Genomic DNA, 23,384 nt, shown 5'->3' on the forward strand with positions numbered 1-23,384 from the left:
CCATTAACGGCCCAACAGTAATAAAACAGTTGGCTAACAGTTGGAACCATTACCGGCCCAACTATATGATTTTTTTTCGCGATTTTTTAAATTCGCTTTTTGCGCTTAAATTGAAAGTGCAAAAGTTATAAATCATGTTTTGAATATTGCTTAATAACAAAGTATAACTTTGCTTTTTAATATTTAATTTTCTATTTAATAGTGATTGTATATCAGATTTTACCAGTCAAATAGTACTACTATCCACACAAAATATTGTATTATTTATAGATAACTTAGTTGAATACACAAAATGAACAAATTTTTTATCATTACACTTTTATTTCCAGACCATTAAAGAAAAATATTTACAAATAAAAAATAAAAAATATTCTATTTTTGCAGTTAATATTATTAAAGGTTTGAAATTAACATTGGCAGCTTTAATTAAAAACAATATTTTAAAACACTCGTATTTAAAAACGTTGCGATTTATTAGATAATTATTAATAATAGTTAAGAAAAATTAGAATTATAAATAAAATCAAGATTAATAAACTTTTTTAAATTTGCAAAAGAAAATAATAACTAAATATTCTTTTCATTCATTAACTGCAACTGATCTTTTATAATCTTGCTTTTCGTCTGTCTATTTATTCGCCCATCTCCTTGATCAATTGCGCCCTGAAACCATCTTGAAACGATCGGGTAAATATCTTTATCCTTGGAATTAAGATACTGAATTCTTACTGTTGCTAAAGGAATAAAATGAAAATAAATTTAAAAACTCAATTTATTTTTTGTTTAAATATAAATTATTTTTTAATTATATTTAACTTATTAATAATTAAGTTATTTTTAAGTTCTTATATGTATACTTTGCAAATCAAGAATTACATTAACTGGTTAGCAGTTTTAAAAATATGTCCATATGATAACCGAGAGCAATTACCTTATAGGTTCAGACAAACTTTTATATGCTCTTTAAGAATCATATAGTTGAATACTTACAAATCATGGTTTACATTGGCAATTAACGTCTCTTGTTAACAATAAAATACGGCATTTATAAGTTCAAGTCACCAAGTGACAATATAATATCTTACAAATTCACAACTAATGACAACACTGGTAATTGTCATAAGTGCTAACATATTATATTCTTTCTTAGTGTTGTAAACATATTTTTGTAAATATAATAATACAGTTGACTTTAATAGACTAAAAATTTACATAACTAGTAATACTTACAAAGTAAGCACTTTAAAACAAAATGATAACATCGCAATTTAATCTTGCCCATTCTAGTAGCTATCATCTTACTTGAAGATCCGTTTAGATTGCATAAGAAGCTAAAATTTTTGGAAAACATGGCTCCCAACACACGTCGTATGTATTTTGGACATTCAACTTTACCGCCAATAGAACGCAGATATTCGACCTAAAAACAAATAATGCTACATATTACAACTTTTTTTATTTAAATTATTTTTTCTTAGGTAAATGAAAATGTAATGCGGTATAATATAACTAAAGTATTATCAAATTACCTTTGATAAATTACAATTATAAGACTTATAAAAAAACTTATCTTTGATCTTATAAAATAATAGTTACTAGTTTAAACGCAACCTGTAGACTGGTAGAAACATTATAATACAAAAAATAATTTCAAATTACATAGAGAGCTATCTCAGATTTCATCTGTAGCATAAGTTTAAGCCTCTCCAAATCTTCCTTACTTTCCATTGGAAGGCCAGGGGGAACAACAACGTCTTCATTATCCAAAAAACTTTGAACTTCTAAAAACTTATTTTTTTGCTCCAGTTCTGTTATTCTGGATTCCAAAGCTGCTAACTTCTCTATAAACATACATAAATAATTAAATATTATTTCATTGCATTTGGAAGTTATTGGAAAACTGGTTTCAAAAACACAATCTAGTTATTAAATTGAAGACATGCATGGATGAAGGTGTTATGGAACTCAAATATCTGGAGTTAAAGTTTTAAACATTCATGTTATTTATCCCTGTAGGTGAATTGATTGCTGTAAAAATAGTATTCTAGCAAATTTTTGTGCTGTGTTATTAAGGTCACGGGAAAGAGCATTATTTAAAACATTTATCTGCATAAAAAGGTAGAAATGTGTATTTTTGTAACATGAAATATATATTTTTTTAAAGCCTTGATGTGTAACACATATACAATGTATAACAAGTAATAAAACTTAAAAAAACAACAAACAAATAGTTTAACCAAAACCTTACTTTCCTGATCCCCAAAATTTTGAAAAGTTTTCTCATAGTGTTTAGAAGTCGGTGTCCCTTTTAATAAAATGCTATAATTATATGCATTATATGAATATATATATATGTATATATATATATATATATATATATATATATATATATATATATATATATATATATATATATATATATATATATATATATATATATATATATATATATACACACATATATATATATACACACACACATATATATATACACATATATATACATATGTATACATATATATAAATATCAGGGTGTTAGCCAGCCTGATAACATCACATATAACAGAATTCCCAATCATTACAAAACTCCCAAAAGGTCAAAAAGCAAAAGATAAAAACATACACAAAAAATAAAAAACAAACAACATACCATGTCTTTAATGTGTTCAGTTATTTTGTTATAAAACGTTATAAAATATGCATAATATACGAACTACTTAGTAAAAATACGTAGTGGGTACGCCCGAATACTCTGTTCATACTGACAATAAAGCACATTTTATTCTAAATGTCTTTTATATTTTTTGTAAATGTAAACAATTTTTTTTTTTAGTTGTTATAAACTTCCAATATTGTAAAAACGCTGTATAAATTTTAAACCTGGCTAATGCTCTATATATATATATATATATATATATATATATATATATATATATATATATATATATATATATTATACAAATATTATAAACCTTCACTTTTTTACTTAATTGATAGACCTTAACATATAATAATATATGTTAACATATACTATTATATGTTAAAGAACAATTTATATAAGCTAATATAAAGACATACCTTCTGATCCACTTTTATTCACAGAAAACGATGCAACTAACAAAACATGAATGAAATTTAAAAAAATGGGATCTAAATTGAACATTAAAACATCAAACAAAACATTTTTTCTTACCTCCAGTTTTATTAAATAAAGAATCTCTTTCATTATTAGATTCTAATGGGAATAGTGGAGGTACAGTATTTGATTTGATAGACTTTGTATTAAACATGTAAACTTATATTGAAAAATAGAAAATTATAGTTTTAGTTGAAAAGAAACAAAGATAATATTCAGACATACCTTTCTGATCCACTTTTGTTCACGGAAAACGACACTAACAAAACATGTATAAAATTTTAAAAAATGGGATCTAGTTAAATAATAACCCAAATAACAATATATTTTTTGTTACATTCAGTATTATTAAATGTAGAACCTTTCTCATCATCAGCTTCATCTGGGAATGGCAGAGGCGCAGTATTTGATTTAACAGACCATACAGGATTTGATTTGATAGACCTTGTATTAAACAATATATGTAAACGTATATTTAAAAATATAAACTTATAATTTTAGTTAAAAAAAAAAAAGAATTTATATAGATAATATAAAGACATACCTTCCTAATCCACTTTTATTACTAGAAAACAATGCAACTAATAAAACATGTACAAAATTTTAAAAAATGGAATCTTAATCAAATATTAAAACATTAAACGAAATTTTTTGTTGCCACCAGTATTAATAAATGTAAAACCTCTCTCACCATCAGATTCATCTGGGAATGGTGGAGGCACAGGATTTGATTTTACGGATAGAGATATTCCACAAACCAAGTGCTTTTGTATGCGTTTTTTGTTCTGGATTATTTCATTAGCATTATTGGCTACTGCTTCTTCAGGATATTCAGATAAAGTCCCATCAGTTAAGGCTACTTCAGATTCTTCTTCAAGAGTTTGAGCAAGACAACAAGCAGTTTCATAACTCTCTGAAAATAATTTTAATATTTAAAGTCACTAGACAGTTTCCAAAAAAGTAAAGGACACTGTGAAAACAATGTTAATTTAAAACATTTTACAGTAAATCATAGACTAACTTAAGATCAGTAAATACTTCTTACATTATATAAATTATTCTATCAAAACTTAGATATTAATTATAAAAGTTTAAAAAACTTTAATTTTCACAACAACAGGACATTTTTTATGTTCTAATTTTTTTAATTAGTAACAAAAGTTAATAAAAACTATGAATAAAAAGTTTTTGAAAAGAAAAATGTAAACAATTGAAAATAAAAACTAACTAGATTGTCCTAAAATATTTATGATGTATTCTTTGCAGATTTTATTATTTAAAAATGACTTGGTTTTTACAAACCCCTCAACTTGTTTTTTAGAGTAGCCAGTTGGCCATAAGCAAAAATATTGAGCTTCCTCTAAATGAATCCAGTTCCTAGGCACAACGGCTACTGACGATAATTGGTTTTTCCTTAATGCAGGGAATTCAACAACTTGATAAGTCCTTGATATAAAAGATATTAATTACTAAAAAAACATAAATATATATCTATATATAAATATATATATCTATATATCTATATCTATAGATATATAGATATAGATATATAGATATATATCTATAGATATAGATATACCAAAAATTATAAATGTAAAATATTTGTACTTACCAGCGTAACGGTTATATTAAAAGGTGTAGGAGAGTTTGAGTTTAAAAGTTTAATTAAAGGGTAAAAAAAGCCTTTGAAAGAAAAAAATGACAAATAGCTTCAAACTCAACTAACTCTATTGAATAGTTTTAATTATTGAATGAATCTATTTGGATACTTTTAATAATTAGTCGCATGGTCTAAGTTACAGATGTTGGAAGATTACGCTATTCCATTTTTGAAAAAATGGGGTGCTGGCTTAGGATTGTATGGCGAAAAAGATGGAGAATCAATTTATCTTGAGTTCAACAGTTAAAAGCGTATTTATCAATCTATCCCTTGCCCAACAAAGCGGTTAAAAAGCTTGCCCAACAAAGTGGTTAAAAACCTTTTTCGTCCATTAAAAAAATTGAATGGTAAGAACAACCATAAGAAATAAATAGAAGGTCTCCTCAAACTTTTTCAAGAAATATGGTTAGATTTCCACGATTAAAAACCTAGAACGTAGGGTCCAAAAAATGTAAACAAATCACGTGTAGTTAACCAGCCATATTTCTCAACAACAAATGTTAGCGAACGTTTAGATGTTCTTCTCTTGTTTTAAGTGTTTTAGTACACAAACGGGTTATCGTTAAACTAATTTAAATTAAAGCAGCAACAAAAAACTTATTTATATTGGAGAATATGCAATTACTTGGTTTCCAGAGAAAAATTATTTTCGTTGCTAAGGGCCGTAACCATTTTAAAAGCGTTGATTTTTTCCCGTAAAATTTGCGCATGCGTACAATAACATGGTGCTACCAAACCACCGTGTCCGGGGAAATCCATCCCCCCACCCCCAACCCCTCCAAAACCATCACAATTATCTGTTATAAAACCTAACGAAAAAATTATTTGATACAAAACCTATTTTAAAATGTAGCGTCACGCAACGTTTTTATCGTACAGAAAATATTTCATTCATAAATAAGTTTCGCGCGTCAAAAATGTTGCGTTATTTTTGAAAATTTATTATTAGAGATTACTTAGATTTAAACTGATTAACTTTTTTTATTTTAATTCAAAAGATAATTTTTTGGGGGTAATACCATCAACCAGTGGCAGAACCAGAAATTGGGAGGAAGATATAACTAAAATTCAGGCCGATTCCCCCTTCCCCTCTTCACCCCATCAGTAAAATTTCCTGTATTAGCGCTTAATATATATACAGCGAGTCCAAATGTTTTTGGCCACCCTTGCATAACTACTTTATGCTTGCTGTCATAAAAGAATTGTAGGAGAAAATTACTGAGTGCTAGTATCTGTTATCATTAGTATATATACTATAAGTTTCAGCTTTTCAATTACTTTCGTTCTTGTTTTATTGACAAAACGGTATAAGTTTGTTCAAATGTCATATACAAACAGGGCCTTCGAGAGTGTCAATGGCGCCCGGGTCAAAATTGGAGAATGGCGCCCCTTTATAAAAATAACTATTTAAAACAAAAATAAATATATATAAAAAAAAAATCCTTTTTAAATTATCAACCAACTTATTTAAACAACTAATTATTTAACCATCATCAACACTTATTCTAACCGTAAACCATAAGGCTCACATCAGTGAGTTTCACCAAACCATTGAATTAAAATCTCAACACTTCAATATGTCCACCAACGATTTGAACGAAATATTGTCCACTCCGCCTACTTTGAACCCAATAGACCTACTTGATAATTGGCCGAGTACTGGTAGAGGCAAGGCTGCTTATCTCCCTTAAAAATGCTATGATTCACTCTCTTGCTTCAGGAGCCAGATTACTACTTTAAAAAGTAGCGTTTTCATCGCGGAATCTTCAACAACTGACTCGTTTGTTTCAACTTCTTCAACAACCGCGTCGCTCACCCATGGAACGCACTACCAAACGAAGTTGTCAGTGTCAATGCTTCAAAACGAAATTAGGTCAGCTACCACCATAATTACCATAGCGCATCATCTTCCGTGCGATTGAGCACGAGCTAGCCTGTCTAGAAGCTGATGGGTTTGCAGAACACGCCCGGTTCCGTATAATTCAACTACTACTAAGTCATATTTTTTTCGTAAAAATAGTTGCTTACCTTCTAATTAGACATCAAAGAAATTATAATGAGAGAATAAAAAAACTTAGCAGGATTCACATTGTTAGTCATTAAAATGTTTTCGATTTATTGTAAAAAAAAAAGTTACGATAGGTCGTCCGGTGTTGCGTTAAAAAAGTCGTTAAAAAAGTTAACAAATAATTCTGCGCATGCGTTACGCATGCGCAGTATGGTCAAAGGAGCGTTCGTTAGGGAATGAATTAGACGTTAAAAAAGTTGCATTGTTTCATTAGGGTATGTAAAATAATAAAAATTAGTGTATACTTTATATTAAAAATGGCTGTCCATGTTTACTCAATTGATGAAATTATTTTATACTTTATGTTAAAAATGGCTGTCCATGTTTACTCAGTTGCTGAATTTATAAGCTTTACTACTGATATATGGACCAGTAGTTCAAATGAAAGCTTCATGAGCCTGACAGGTCACTGTTTAGAAAATACATTTAATCAGAAAACTGTTGTACTTAGAGTAGTTCCATTTCCTGAGAGGCATACAGCAGCAAATATTGCTGAATTGATTGAAGATATTATGGCTGAATTTAAAATATCACCTTCAAAAATTCATTTAATAGCTAGAGATAATGGTACAAATATTGTTAAGGCTATTAAAGATAGCCCATATGATAATATTGCTTGTTTTTACACACACTGCAACTAGTAATTAATGAGTGTATTTTTGAACAAACAGTTGTCAAGAATGTCATTGCAAACTGGCATTCAATTGTTGGGCATTTCAGCCATTCTCCCCAAGCCTGCCCTAAACTTAAAGCTCTTCAAGAAGCAAACAATGTTCCTAAGCACAAACTTATTCAAAATGTTCCAAAAAGGTGGAATAGTACCTGTCATATGTTAGAACTAATTTATGAACAAAGGAAACCTCTAACCATATATGCCCTTGAAAATGGTAAGCTTCCTTTATTAAATGCAAACAAATGGATGATTATTGGACAGTTTTGTGTTTTGCTAAAAGATTTTCACAAAACAAGAGTCCCCTTGAGTGAAAGAAATTCTATTGTCTCAGATATTATACCACAGATACAATTTTTGAAACATTTCATTAATAAACCTTTAATTGATGACAACTAATTCAATGGAGAATAGTTTCAAACAATATACTGATAACTATAACATCATCTTGTCAATATTTCTTGATCCCAGATTCAAATTAAAATTGTTCAAAAATGAAAACACCTTTTCAGCTGCTAAAATAAGTACTGAGAACATAACCATTCAACTTACTAAAACCCATGAAAATATAAAAAACATCAAAGTTACTGAAAATGATCAGTCTGCAGCTTGTGACATTGAAAATATTGACTCAGAATATGAAAATAATGGTACATTACTAAATGAATAGAAAGATATAGTACAAATGGGTTTTGATAATTGCTTCGAAGAACTTGTAGGATTTAATTCTAAATAAATTGGTCAACCACAAACTTTAATTTCAAATGAAACTTTATTAAACAAAATTCAACACTACTCAAATGAAGACCTTATTGACAAAGAAAGCAATCTTTTGTTGTGGTGGAAATCACAGAAAACCAAAATGCGACTATTAGCAAAGCTTGCTTTAAAGTATTTAGGCTGCCCACCGTCTTCTGTGGAGAGTGAAAGACTTTTTAGTATAGGTGGAAATGTATATACTGCAAAGAGATATAGCTTAACAGGAGCTCATGGTGAAATGTTAACATTTCTGAACTATAATATGAGAATTTAAAAATATTTGATTTTGTATATATTATTATAATTAGTATAGTATAATTCTTTTAGAAGTGAGTATCTATGTTCTATTTTTTCATGAAATATAATTTATTTAGGAGTTTAAAAGCTTTGATACTATGAGGAGGTCAAATGAAAAAAAAAATGTCATGAAAATTGTATAATTAGAAAATTACAGGGAAAAAAAATTTGGAAAATATAATTGAAACTCTCTTTGAGAGCTTTTGCTCAAAAATAAAAAAAGAATGCCTCCCAATGCCTTAATCAAAATTTCAAAGCATATTCTGTTGTGGATTTGAGGGTTGCGCAAATTAAAGAGTATCGTTAGCCAGGGTAACTTTGGTCAGTTTTGGCAGTTTTTCTTAAACATCTCTGAATCTTATTAATTTTTTACAGTTTTCTCTTGTGGTAATAACATTATAGGTCTTGGCTATAGGCCTCTATATTTATTTTTTTAATTTTTTTATTACAAATATTTTTAAATGCCTAAAAGTGACCAATTTTACCCCAGGTTTTTATCGTGTTTGATCAATAATACCCCTGCTATAGGGTAACATTGGTCACTTTTTGGAGTTTTAAAAAATCATCAGTCCTTAAACACTTAGAGAAACATGAAAAGAACATTTAAATGGACAAAAAATTTTGCAACTAGCTCCCTGTTATTGTGCAAAAGTCATTAAAAGTCATTTTCTAGTAGGTCATTATCGTCATCTGAGGATGATGACACTTGTTCAACTCTTGCCCTTTTCTTGTTATTCTTGGTGTTACTGTTATTCTTGGTGTTATTGTTATTCTTTGATGTGGTAGGAGTTGTGTTATTCACCAGATCTTGCGGTGTTATCGCTTTGCCAAGTGTGATCTTTTTCCCTCTGGTGCGATTTGTTTTCCCATCCTGTCCACAATGTTTCACTAATAGACCTTCTATATCCTCATTGAATACTTCCTTAACAGTACTACCGGTACCTCCTCCAATGTCTTTGTTAACCTGTGGCAAACGCTTCATGACCATTTCTTTATCGAAGGGAAATATTCCACTAGCCTTGAAGTCAGATCTCAAATTATCGCTTTTCAATTGACGTTGCAGTAGAGCAAGAAGACCGAGGAACTGATTTTTTGGTATTGATTCTTTGATGCGCGTTTCTATCTTTAGCGGACGGAAAACAGCAACGTCCAGCGGTTGAAGCAAATGGGAAGCGTATATTCCGAACTGTCGACTAGCCTTTCTCACGCTTATTCTTCCAGATAAGCATTCTTTTATAGCATTGGACAACGTTTCTTGACTGTATGAAGTTGCATATGCTCTTGAACCAGGCTTTCGCTTATATTTCGTCGCCATTTTCACCGGCTAAGAATTCAAATGGTTCAATAAATGTATCAGAAGTGTCAAAAAATGCCAAAAATAAACTCAATGTAGTCTACGAAGTAACTGTGCTATATTCACAAAAACTGTTGATATACCAAAATTGTTGATATAATAGTCGATATATATTGTTGGTATCTCTAACAAAATTAAAACATGTTATCTTTGTTAAATTTTAGGAATTTAAAAAAAAATCAACAATTGACCCCGGTCAACAAAGTCACCCCGGCGACCAAAGTTACCCCGGTTGACGGTACCATTTTGAATAATTTTTTAACGGACAAACTTTTTTAACGCCGCACTATGCATCGCTAAGCGGAAATAGGATTTTGTACATATTTTTTAGTGATTTTTCATATTTAAACTTTTTAAGTTTTTTCTTTTTGCATTCAATTTTTAATTCTCTATAAAAAAAAATCATTTTTAGTTTTTTTAAACTTTTGACATCTTAAGGGTTTTTTTAAGGTTTTAAAAAACTCGCTTTTTTGTTAAAATCCTTTCAAAATATATGATAAGTGTTGAATTTCTATATTATTTTTATGCGAAATTAAAATAATAATGTATTTAATTGAATGTAAAACAAGAAATAGAAAAAAAAGGTTTTTGAATAGCATTTTTTTGCTGATTTTTTGATTTCTTAAACATTGATTAATTTAAGCATGTGGTCACAGAGGTCGCCTCGTTTTTTTAAAATAAAATATAGCTACTGCAAATCGACTTTACTGCCATGCAAAAAAATTGAGGCGACCTCTGTGACCTCATGCTTTAAAATCCTTTTCACTACTGTGAGTTTTATTAAAAACCGACTAAATTCTGTTAAGTAAATGAAAATTCCGAAGTTCAATAACATACGGTAAGCTTTTATTTGATTCAGTTTTACCTTGCGATGGTTTTTATAAATTATCAAAATGGCTTGATTCACTCATCGTCAACTTTTAACACATACATTTCCAGAGCAGGTGAAATATTCAGAAACTGAAGTAAAATATAGTCTCTTCAATATGCTCAAACATTCAGTTTCTAGAGAGTTTGAGTATCTTTTGGAGTATGAAGATAATTCTATTAAAGTTTTAGCACAGGAGGAACGTGATAACATGTTATTTGCAAAGTGGGTGGTGATGGTCAGAGTGACCAATCTGAGTTTCAGAATGCAGTAACTATGAAGAAAGGTGTGGATGATTACACTGTGTATAGTAAAGTGTTTGTACTGTTGGAGATTAGAAGTGGAAAAAAGATACTATGGAAAAATTGTAATCCAAATAGTCCAGATGCAACCCGTCATCTTATGTTTTGTTTTTCCAAAGAGACTGCTAGTTTTATTCAAGAGAAGTTTGAACATTTACAAAATGAAATTTTGTCTTTAGAGAATATTAAAAGTAAACTTATACTTCATGACAATACTTTTGTTATAAATTCAAGTTTGTCAACTATTTATACCACAATGAATGATGGTAAAACACTTAATGCTGTGGTATCAAAAATGCTTTAAAAAATATTGCATCTCAGTGCTGTCATGTATGTCAAGCAAGTCCTAAGGAGTTTAATTTGGAAACCATTTGGAATAAAGATAAAAATGCAGACAAAAATATATTGAAACTTGGAATATATTGAAAGCTTCAATTGTGGATATTCAGCATGGAGTTAGTTTTTTTTTAATACTGCTTGCAAACTTCCAGCAGTGAAACAAGGAAGAAAAATAGCAGCAAAAAATGGCCAAGAATTTATTGAAAACAAAAAAAAAACTCCAGCACTTATTCAAAATACAATTAAAAATAAGGGTATCTTTTGTCAGGAAGGGAAGTTGTACATCCAACACTGGCAATGTTGCACGAAAATTCTTTAATAATCCATCTGTGACTGGAAGAATACCACTGATGAAACTATTTAGGGACCTGCTCATTGATATGAATAGTACAACAGCAAGACCGGATGTGAAAATTTTCAAGCAGAAATCTGAATGTCTGTTTGGTCTCATTTCTAATGATCAGTTTTTAAAAACCATTCCAATGTCACAGTCTTTGCATAGAATGGTAGTTCATGGTGTTTCTTTTATTAAATATTTTAAGTATCCAATAGGTTCTTTGTCTGAGAGTGCCATTGAAGCCAGGAACAAAGCCAACAAAACTGCATGAGTACGTCATGCACGTTTAACTTCTTTTGCTGAAAATACTAGGGATACAGCTAATTATTTATTTATGACATCTGATATGTACCTATACTGTAAGAAAAACAAAATGCAAGAGGTATTAAGGCTATACTGCAAGAAGATTAAGCTGATAACTGTTCTTAAGGTAAATATTGGAGAAAGCTATGTATATCTTAAATTTAAATATTTAATGTTATCGTTTAATTTTATTAATGATACATTTTAGGTGCTGGTGGTAGCCAATCTGATATTTTTGAGATCTTTTCACATAATCAACGCAGCATGTTTTTTTATGCTTGAAAAAAAAACAAAAAACTAATTGTTAGAAAAGTTGAAGCATAAGAATCCCAAACTTTTATGTTTGAGGAAAAGTTGCATCAATTGGCCTCAAATTGACTCAATTTTGCCATGTTTTTGTTTTCCTCAAAGATGTGTCTAAAGTCCTATTTCTACTTAGTGATGCATAGTGCAATTCTTGAAGGCTTGTTGTAGATATTAAATTTGCTCCACATAAAGATTGCTGAGACATGTTTAGAATGAAAATTTTAATTATATTTCAATTATATACATTTATTACAGTGAATACAGTTTTTTCTTGAATGTAAAATTGTTAAAATTAGAATTTGATAGATAATTTCTATAATAAATAGTTTATATCTTAAACTATACTATTTTTTACAATAACAAAACTTTTTAAAATTTTAGTGTTTGTTGTTAAATAATTTTAGGAAGTCAAAGAGTAATGGTTCATATTAAGAAAAGAAATCAAGGAAGCATCATTAAACCATGCAGCTGTAATTGATAAGCAACTTTTAAAAAAAGGCTATTCTCATAGCCACATATTGTTAAAAACCTATTTTAGCATCAGAACCTTGATTCTGCATTTGAGGGGAATGGAACTTCTGGAGTATTTATTTCACTTTTATTTATAATAAAATATTTCTGCTATTTCCTTTTTTATTTAACATGAAAATATAAGTTGGAGACTAAAAATGCCTGTAACCCCTAAAAAAGATAAATTGATATATCAGATTTAGAGTTTAAAATATCAAAAACTATCGGTTTTATATCTTTTTAATCAAAAATCGAATTAGTCCGGATAAACCAACTAAAAAACCGGAATGAAACCGGTTTTAAAAAAGACCGGACTTTTTTATAAATATATGTATAAACAAACAATATCTCATAATTGATGCTTTGTTAAAAAAATTACTTCAAAATGTTAAATAGTTCTCTAGTTATAAGGCTATTTCCTTTTTTTCTATCAGCGCGACGCATAGTGCGCCGTAAGGCGTTAAAAAAGTTGCAAATATTTCGCGCATGCGCAGATTTTACATTTAAACTTTTTTAACGACTAACTTTTTTAACGCAACACCGGCGCCCCTTCAAGCTTGGCGCCCAGATCAACTTGCCCCCTAAGCCCCCCTCCCCTCTCCAAGGCCCTGTATAGAAAGTTATTGGCCCAGAGAAAAGAAATTTTTGTCCATAGCTAAACAAGTATTTCATTGAATCTAATATTGTGTCTGGTAACCTTTGATTTTGATCATGTACGCTTTTTTTTTTTTTTTTTTTTTGCAAATCATGCTCGTTGCGGATTGTTACAAATCTTTTGTTTTAAACAACAGAAATTTAATTCTCTTAAAGTCTGTCGGATTCGTCAAAAATTTTTGGTCTCGTCTAACCACTCACATCAACTTCCTTTTAGTTGTTAAAGATAACAGCAATAGAACCAAGTTTTAAGCTTAATTTTATATAGATAGACATTCCTAATATTTTAAGAAATAACGCGGATAATGATATAGAAATTGAGGTCATTTACTTAACTACTTTAGTACATGTATAACTAGAGATATAATAAATAATAGAAAACATCAACTAGTTTTGTAGCTACCTTTAAAGTAAAACAATTTTAAGCACCTCGTTTGTTAGAGAAAATGGTGATTTTTCGCTTCCATTTTTTCGTCTCAATTATTGCCGTCTAATAAAAAGGTGACATCACATAAAGCTTCTGTTAATGTCGTCAGTTTTTTAATTACTCGGGTAATTTAAGGCATGTCTCGCTTTTTTGAGTGTTCGGTTGCACCACTAAACATTTCTATTGAGCATAAGTTTTTTTGGCAAACAGTTCACTAAAATGAACGTTACCAGGCAAAAGTTGTTAAAAATTAAAATACTAATTTTTTACGACGTTATGGGTTTTGACGGATTTTGTCCTTTCTGAAAAAGAAGAATATCATTAAAAAAAAAAACAAAATGATCTCTACGCACAACTTTTCCAGTAATGTTCAGTCTAGTACACTTCGATAATTGTTATTATCCACTTGAACAATTAGTGATTTGTAATACGATTAGAAAATCCAACGTTTTTTATAAACTTACGGCGTCGTCCCTAACACGGCTAAAAGAAGCAATCATCGTTAACGGCAGTTTGAGCAATAAACTCGATAAAAATAGTTAAGCTTTTTTGTTGTCGGGTGAAACCGTGTGATTAAATTTACATTATATTTGACATGAAATTTTAGATTTTTAAATATTTTGCAGCTGCTTCAAGCAAAACAAAAATCATTTTATAATTTGAAAGTTTTACATGAAAATATTTTAAACCAGTTGTCTTGTTGCTATGTTTATCTTTTTGCTTTTGGTTTTTACTTGAAAATGAACTTAATGTTTCACTTAATCTTTTCTAATTTTTATGATTCATTTTCTGTGTAATATACTTGGTATATGTTGGAAGTACATACATACATACATACATACATACATACATACATACATACATACATACATACATACATACATACATACATACATACATACATACATACATACATACATACATACATACATACATACATACATACATACATACATACATACATACATACATACATACATACATGCATGCATGCATGCATGCATGCATGCATGCATGCATGCATACATACATACATACATACATACATACATACATACATACATACATACATACATACATACATACATACATACATACATACATACATACATACATACATACATACATACATACATACATACATACATACATACATACATACATACATACATACATACATACATACATACATACATACATACTAGGGCCCTGCGAATCTGCATTTTTAGTTTCGAATCGAATCTCGAATCGAAGCACGTCTTGATTCGCGAATCGAATCGAATCACGAATCGAATCACTAGTTGAAAAAAATTTAAGTTTTTTATCTTTATTTTTATGTATACTATACAAAATATTACAAAATTTGAATGTTATTTGAACAAACTCTTTTTGTTACTTCTAGCCCAAATTAACCGTTCCGCATTTTGCTCGGAAAGACTATTGCGTTTACTGTCGATCACTACTCCTCCCACAGAGTTAACTCTTTCAGACAAACAATTTGTAGCTTGAACTGCAAGAAAATCAGTTGCAACTTTTGATAGTAAAGGGAAAATGTTACGTTTGTTTTTCCAGTACAGAATAGAACAATCTGAACGTCCCAACGTTTTCTCTTAGATGTATGCAGTAGTTTCAAAATGTAATTGCTGATCTAAAGTTCTTTTCTCTGGTAGAGCACGATTTTTAGTGATATGTTCAAACATTTTATCAAAAATTCCATTTGCTTGAGATGACAAATTTGCTACTTCGAGTTGAATTTCAGCGGGAATCATAGTTATATTTAAATCGTGTTTTTTTTCAGATGTCATTAGATAAGATTTTACCATTTGTTTTTCTGCCAAAGTAAACATTTCTGATTTAAATCAAGGGTCTAAGAAAGTAGCGGTAAGAAAAACGTCTTCACTTAAATCAAACCTCATTTCCAACTGCGTAATAAAATCGTCAACAAATTTACCCATCCCTCTTTTATCCATCAAGCGAAGATAATTTTACAAAGCTGTAATGCACGGATAAACTAAACTAATGCTTACGGTTTTTTCCGCACTTAGTATAGTAGTGGCTTCAGATACTGCATTAAAAATAGGAGCGACTGTTGTTAATAATTGCACTTGTGTTTCAGTTAGACAAGTCGGTGGCACTTTCATACAGTTTTTTTTTTGTGAACACTCAACTAGAGCAATCTCTATAGAATCATTTTTTTTTTTAATCCATTCCAATAAGTTAGAAGTGCTGTTAAAGCGCGTTTCCACATCCATTGGAGGCTTTGACTCAGGTTTTCCTTGAGAAATCTTATACTTTTTGAGAGCTGCCTGTCCAACTGATGATGAGTGAAAAAATCCTACTATTTTATGAGCCTTGCTAATTAATGTAACAAGAATTGGTTGGTTGTGTATAGCTAATTTCACACAAAGTTGGAGTTTATGAGCACAACAGCCTTGCCAATCAATCCCAAGAAGTTTAAGTGTGCATGGCATACTAGGAGTAGTATCGGTTGTAGCTCAGAAAATATTATCTAAAGTCAAGTCAAATTTTGACAGCACGTTTCTTAAAATTTCTTCAGTGGAAGTAGCTTTGTGACAAGCATTTATCACTTCCAGATTTACAACTGATAAACGCATGATTCTAAAACCCAAGAGGATGAAATAAAGTGGTAAGTAGAAACAAGAAAGTTGTCGCCATTTTCGGCTTTAAAGTGATCAAAAGTGATGCTAGGTTTGGAGATTAACTAGCTTTTTATACTTTGTTGGAAGTTAATATATAAATCATCGACCATGTCACCTAAATTTCGAGATAAAGCGGTCGGGTGTGGTGGGTGATATTGCCCTTGAGTAAGCACCGAGCACAGATTAATAAAGCCAGATCCAGAAGTTGTCTCAAATGATCTTCCATCTTCAATTACAAATCTAAGCACTGCACGGTCGTAGTTTTTTTTAATAGCTGTATATATTGGAGGTCGAATAAAATACGAATTTAACGAGGAACTTGATGATTGCTCGATTGTATTATCGGAATTCTTTTTTCTTTTAGTAGCAGATGTGCGCTTTTTTGTTGCTTCTACGTGAAGTTTTTTATGGTCACGTTTTAAATGGTTCCATAGATGAGATAAAGTTCCAGTTTTCTGAACAGAATACTTTTTGTTGCAACTTTCTTGTTTGCATTGCCAGAATACTCCTTTTTTTTCAAAGAATTCTTTAACTGCCGATTTTTTAGAAGTCATTTTATAGCTTGATGCAAAAATAGCTTGATGTAGCACAAACAAAAAGTATCGAATTTAAAATTACTTTAGTGAAAGCGAAGTCAAATATTAACGACGCAAAAAATAAAACCTAACTTTTGCGTTACTAATTTGCGTTCCGCTCTGTTTAAATCCCTAATCGACAATTAATTTTAATGAAAAGTATGTTTACGTTCCAAAATTACTCTACCGCTGAATTTTCTGACAACATAAATATTGATATTTTGAAAACTTTTTAACGCCGTTTGTATGAAAACATAAAGTATATTAAATAAAAAAATGATTCGAAAAACTCGAATCATTTTTTTCGAATCGAATCTTGAATCCAAGCAACATTTGATTCGCGAATCGAATCGAAGCGATTCGAAGGGCCCTAATACATACATACATACATACATACATACATACATACATACATACATACATACATACATACATACATACATACATACATACATACATACATACATACATACATACATACATACATACATACATACATACATACATACATACATACATACATACATACATACATACATACATACATACATACATACATACATACATACATACATACATACATACATACATACATACATACATACATACATACATACATACATACATACATACATACATACATACATACATACATACATACATACATACATACATACATACATACATACATACATACATACATACATACATACATACATACATACATTCATACATACACCTAAGTTGTTAATTTTTCAACTACAAGTTTTTTGAAATTTTCATTTTTCGGCAAATGTAATAACGATAAAAAACAAGACAAGTTTTGAAAGGACAAGGAAAAGTTGCAAAATCCAAATGTTTTTCATCAATTATTTGTCTTTAGTCAACCTTGAAGTTTTAATTGGTGGTGGGTCTAAATAAAACTTATACAAATATAAGAGAGAAATTTTTAAAGTTTCTTCCTTGAACTCCATTAAAATTTTATTTTTTCACTATATGATAACTACGTTATGTGTATAAAATACAAGGTGCTAGAATAATATTGACATTTTTTAATCCTTGTTTCTCATAGGACAATTAAAATTAAATATCAAGCACTCTTCAAAATGCAATATATGGGAATAAGATCATAGTGTTAAGCAGATTGCTTCATTGCAAAGGTAAGAAATGATAATATTAAATACTGATTAATCTTCTTTTTACTAATAATTGATCACTTTAAATAACTGTGTTGAGTCCCCCAATAGGGTTTTGCTAAACTTCATTCTTTCATCCAGCTTATCCATTGTTAATTTTTAGAAAATACTTTGGAAACCTTTTGGAAGTTGACAAAGGCTGATATATCCAAGGTTATGTAAAGCACATGGTGGATCAGACTGATGGCAGGGCCAGTAAATCTAATTTTAATGCAATTTAAAAGACAATCTTTAACTGTGTTTTGTTTTAGAAAGAAAATATTTCACTACCTTATGTTTATCTATAAGTTTTTATTTCCTAAGCTTAAGTAAGTTATTATCTCCTGATTTGTCAGAGTCAAATGTTAAGATGTAGCCTGTGCTTGGGGTAACGAAAAGTGAAAAAATAAAATTATCAGGAAAAATATACATTAGGGTCGACCTTTAGCCTTTTTGTATTATAGGCGAGTGACAAATACCTCTTAAAAAGTCAAAAGACTTTTAGGGGGTTTTTTACTACGTTTTTCCTATTTCTACCGTGCAAATATCGAATTTCGCAAAAAAAAAAAATAATAAGTGTACAAAGTTTAATAGGTTTGGAACATTTAAATTCGAACCTAAGAACTTAGCTAAACTCTATAAGTGTTTTTATACGAAAGCTAAAGTTTTAGGAGGCCTAAAATAAATCCATCATTCTCAAAAAAAAAGGTATGAAGATTTTTAGTGCCAGTTTTTTTCACATCGTATCGAAGAAAGATCTAGTAAATTGTCCAATTTTTTTCTTGAGAAAAATTTGGTTAAATCAATAAAGGCATTTCTAAGCATTATTCTCAAAAAGGATGTAACATTTTGGAACCTCAAGTTAAAATAGCTAAATATAATCATTTATGTTTAATAAAAATAAGTACTATATTTGTTAAATATGAATGTATAGATTTGATAGGTGTATATCTTGATTATCGGCTGTTTCTATAATAAACAATGTCGGCCTTTGATAACGGTATACTTAACGTCTAATTCTTAATGCGATCAATCCCGCGAGGTGAAACACGTCACGCGCGTTTAAACAAAAATAACACGAAAAAAAACGAAATTTTCTCAGACTGGCATTAAGTCACTCGAGTACTTTTTTTGATGGATTTAACACTTTTCGGATGGCTTAAGTTCGTTGGTTGTCTTGATGTTTATCTTGTGTATGTGTTTGTTAATTATCGTCTGTATTTTCTTGCTGTTTATCTTGTATATACTGCAATCCATTTAGTTAAAAAAAGGATAAGATACGACTTAAAGGTTAGGAATTATTTTAGAGTAGGAATGAGTTATGTCAAAGTTTGAAGTCCGATGATTCAATAAAGACGTTGGTTGTTGAATTGTGACAATTTTCATTATTAAATTAAATTGCTACAATTCCTTACTTACATAAAAAAAAAAAAAAAATGAGAAAAAAAATTTTTTAACAATATTCAAGAGGAACACATCAATTTTTTTTCATTATCTTTTTCTATATTTAGAAAAATATTTATCCAAAACATCGAAAGAAAAAAAATCTATTTTAAGGAAAATTTAGAAAAAAAAAGATCAATATCTATGTAAAAACAATATCTTTTACTTTACAATGTCTTTATACTGCATTCCATAAAAATTTTTTGTTTATCACCTTTTCTTAGCGGTTAAGTTTAGTTAAGGTTAAGTTGAGTTTTAGTCTAACCATGGACTTATAAGAGATGGACGTGCAACCTATTGTTTTTTTTTTTGCGAACCATGCTCGTTGCGGATTGTTACAAATCTTTTGTTTTAAACAGTTGAAATTAAATTATGTTAAAGTCTGTCGGCTTCGTCAAATATTTTTGGTCTCGTCTAACCAGTCATATCAACTTCCTTTTGGTTATTCAAGATAACAGCAATAGAATTAGGTTTTAAGCTTAATTTTATATAGCTAGATATACTTAATATTTTAAGAAATAACGCTGATGATAATATAGAAATTGAGAACATTTACTTAACTACTTTAGTACATATATAACTAGAGATGTAATAAATAATACAAAACATCAACTAGCTTTGTAGCTACCAAGAGCATATTGGTTTTATGCCCTGGGAACTATTCCATCTACTATAATGGTGTAGACTTCCAGTTTATGAATATTATAGAATTTTCTATTTTTATGTTTAACAACAGAAATATATACAGTTAAGGTTAAATAACTTATACATAAAATGAATGTAAATAAAATAAAGAAAAAATAACTTATCACAGTTTTAAAGAATTTAGTAAAGCCAATTTATGCCAAACCGCAAGAATAACTAAGTATTTATCTTTAACATAACATGATTTACCAGCTATATGTAAACTAACATTTATTTGACAAAAACAATTGGGTTATTATTTGCCTTTTATGACAGATGAAATAATATATGAAGTATGAAAAACGAAAACATGAAATATCTGGCCGCATTTTGCAAGATAATTATAAATTTGAATGACTTTTTATAAGGTTTGGCTTTATCAAATGAATTATAAAAAAGCCCATTAGAAAATACACCTACTAAAAAATAATGCATTGTGGAATATATATTATGAAGCTTATGCAGTAGTCGAGACAAAAAATGGCGACATATCGGAAAAAATACTCAACAAATACACAAAATTAAGCCTGGTGAATGAAGGACCAAGGAGTTGAATGAAACCAGACCTTGACAAAAAATTTTATTTAAGGTTTTTTATACTTTGATATACTTTTTTTAGTCATTTTAAAATTATCCTTACAGGTCTATTTTATTATTGACGGAACTTTGTTTACACGAAAAAAGTTCCTAAATTTACAAATGTTTATTTTGGAAAAATGATGAAAATCTATTCGCACCTAAAACTAATTTCCTTTACCTTGGTGTAATTTGTTTAGTAATTTGTCAACACGTGAAGTAGTTACTTTACCCTGAACATTTTTACTAAACAAATTCTATAAAAGTTTAAACTAATACCACGTGATCAGAGTTTCTGTTTTAAAACTGTGGGCAGCCATTTTAATAGATTTTTTTTGTTGATGGGTAAAAATTTAGAGTTTGTCGGAAACTCGCATGGCTCGCTGATTTCAAAGGCCTCTTTGATGTAAAACAATATTGCACGTCCATCTTTTATAGATCCATGGTCTAACTAAAATTAGCCGACAAACTTTTTAGTCTAACTAAATTTAGTCGACTAACTTTTTAGTCTATCTAAAATTAGTAGACTAAGTTTATAGATTAGCTAAATTTAGTCGACTAACATTTTAGTCTAACTTAAATTAGTGGATTAAAAATTTAGCCTAACTAGTTTTTAGCCGTTTAACTTTTTAATCTAATTATAATTAGTCGACAACTTTTTAGAGTTTTTTTAGTCGACTTTAAAATTAGTCGAAAATTTAGTCGACTAATTTTTTAGTCTAACTTAAACTAGTGGATTAAAAATTTAGTCTAACTAATTTTTAGCCGTTTAACTTTTTAGTCTAATTATATTTAGTCGACAAACTTTTTCGCGTAACTAAAATTAGTCTACTAACTTTTTAGCGTTTTTTTTGTCGATTTTAAAATTAGTCAAAATTTAGTCGACTAACTTTTTAGTGTAACTAAAATTTGTCGACTAACTTTTTAGCGTAACTTAAAGAAGTCGACAAACATTTTAGTCTAACTAAAAGTAGTCGACAAACATTTTAGTCTAACTAAAATTACTCAACTAAAACAAGATTTAGTGCTAAAAAAAACTGACTAACATGCACCATAAAATTATATGAACATAATATGAGTTATGATAAATAAATCAATTTAAAGACATTCATCCAAATTTATTGTTTTTAAGAAATTTAAAATACTTAATATTAAGCATGGAATTCTCGAAACTATTTTTGTTTCGATACGTTACGAAACGAGACTCGTAACGGAACTCTTCTCGAAATGTTTTTGAGTTACGAGAGTAAAGTTTTTAAACTTTCGAGAAATTTATTTCGATCGGGTCCCGGTTGTTACGAGAATCATTACGAGAACGGTTTCGAGTTTCTCGTAATGATTCTCGTAACAACCGAAACTCATTTTTCCCAAATTTTCATTTTCTCATTACGAGAATTATTTGTGTTTCGGGATATTTCGGGATATTTCGAGTTATTTCGAGTTCCAGAAATGATTTGCAAAAAATTTGATTAACCAGTTAATCAGTTGAAGTACGCATTTTTAGGACATTTGACGAGCGCGACAGCTGAATTTTGTTTTCTTTTTTTAAAAAACACAATTAAAGGTTGAAAATATCAATTTAAAGTCTTTTATTATATTACTTATCAAGACTAGGGTTAGGACTATTGTAATTGTAATTGTAAAAATTAAATACAATTACACATTACAATACAATAAAATTGTATCGTAATATTACAGAAGATTAATTCTTCTGCGGCTGAAAATTCAGCCACTTATAGACTAAAAATTGCTTCTGCGGCTGAAAATTAACGCATGCGCAAGTATTCATATTAATTTACTTCATTTTCTTAACTTAAATATCATTGTGAGATATCTTTTAGGAATTTGAAGAGAATTTGAAGATAATTTAAAAAATACAATGAGCGACCTATCGATTGGAAAATCTTTTGAGAATTTAGTTTTTTTTTGATGTTATCATTTATTTGTCATCTCGATGTAACTTTGCGCATGCGTTAATTTTCAGCCGCAGAAGCAATTTTTAGTCTATAAGTGGCTGAATTTTCAGCCGCAGAAGACTCAAGCATTACAGAAACAATAACAAAATTTTACTTTAGTAATGTATTGTTGTGATGAAAAACAATTACAATAAGTATTGTATTGTTTTTCTTCTAACAATACAATAAAATTCGAGAACTATTGTATTGTTTTAATGAAATAAAATTACAATAACTATTGTAGTGTATTACTTTACATTAAAGTAGAAAAGCTAACGTATTTTAACGTATTTATATTCATCTCTTAACGTATTTATATTCATCAG

At 29.3% G+C, this 23,384-nt stretch overlaps 3 protein-coding genes across 9 annotated transcripts; 1 reads left to right on the forward strand and 2 right to left on the reverse strand.

The window, feature by feature from the left end:
- Positions 1–490: 490 nt before the first annotated feature.
- Positions 491–5,472, reverse strand: LOC149884302 (uncharacterized). Of its 7 annotated transcripts, none has more exons than XM_090099238.1 (9): positions 5,422–5,472; positions 4,365–4,582; positions 3,828–4,049; positions 3,681–3,717; positions 3,498–3,580; positions 3,362–3,395; positions 3,079–3,114; positions 2,244–2,305; positions 1,718–1,841 (listed from the first exon to the last, which is right to left on the reverse strand). In XM_090099238.1, exons 1-7 carry the CDS (start codon positions 5,466–5,468, stop codon positions 3,093–3,095), a joined length of 663 nt encoding a protein of 220 aa, XP_089955364.1. In that variant the 5' UTR covers positions 5,469–5,472; the 3' UTR covers positions 1,718–1,841; positions 2,244–2,305; positions 3,079–3,092. The 7 variants fall into 7 exon arrangements, with proteins under 7 accessions (XP_089955362.1, XP_089955364.1, XP_089955363.1 ...); XM_090099237.1 differs by having other exon boundaries at positions 1,750–1,841; positions 2,249–2,305; XM_090099239.1 differs by having other exon boundaries at positions 1,750–1,841; positions 2,249–2,319.
- A 1,703-nt stretch (positions 5,473–7,175) lies between these two features.
- Positions 7,176–7,933, forward strand: LOC149884303 (zinc finger BED domain-containing protein 4-like). Its single transcript, XM_090098735.1, has 2 exons — positions 7,176–7,482; positions 7,536–7,933. Exons 1-2 carry the CDS (start codon positions 7,176–7,178, stop codon positions 7,931–7,933), a joined length of 705 nt encoding a protein of 234 aa, XP_089954861.1.
- An 8,247-nt stretch (positions 7,934–16,180) lies between these two features.
- On the reverse strand, positions 16,181–18,586 carry LOC149884304 (uncharacterized). The gene is made up of 2 exons (XM_090098964.1): positions 17,879–18,586; positions 16,181–17,595 (listed from the first exon to the last, which is right to left on the reverse strand). Exon 2 carries the CDS (start codon positions 17,202–17,204, stop codon positions 16,713–16,715), a length of 492 nt encoding a protein of 163 aa, XP_089955090.1. The 5' UTR covers positions 17,205–17,595; positions 17,879–18,586; the 3' UTR covers positions 16,181–16,712.
- Between the last annotated feature and the right edge of the window lie 4,798 nt (positions 18,587–23,384).

This window comes from Hydra viridissima, unplaced genomic scaffold, assembly GCF_058129835.1.
Source record: "Hydra viridissima isolate aposymbiotic clone 2 unplaced genomic scaffold, HvirCarnegie_v1 scaffold_9, whole genome shotgun sequence".
NCBI lineage: Eukaryota > Metazoa > Cnidaria > Hydrozoa > Anthoathecata > Hydridae > Hydra > Hydra viridissima.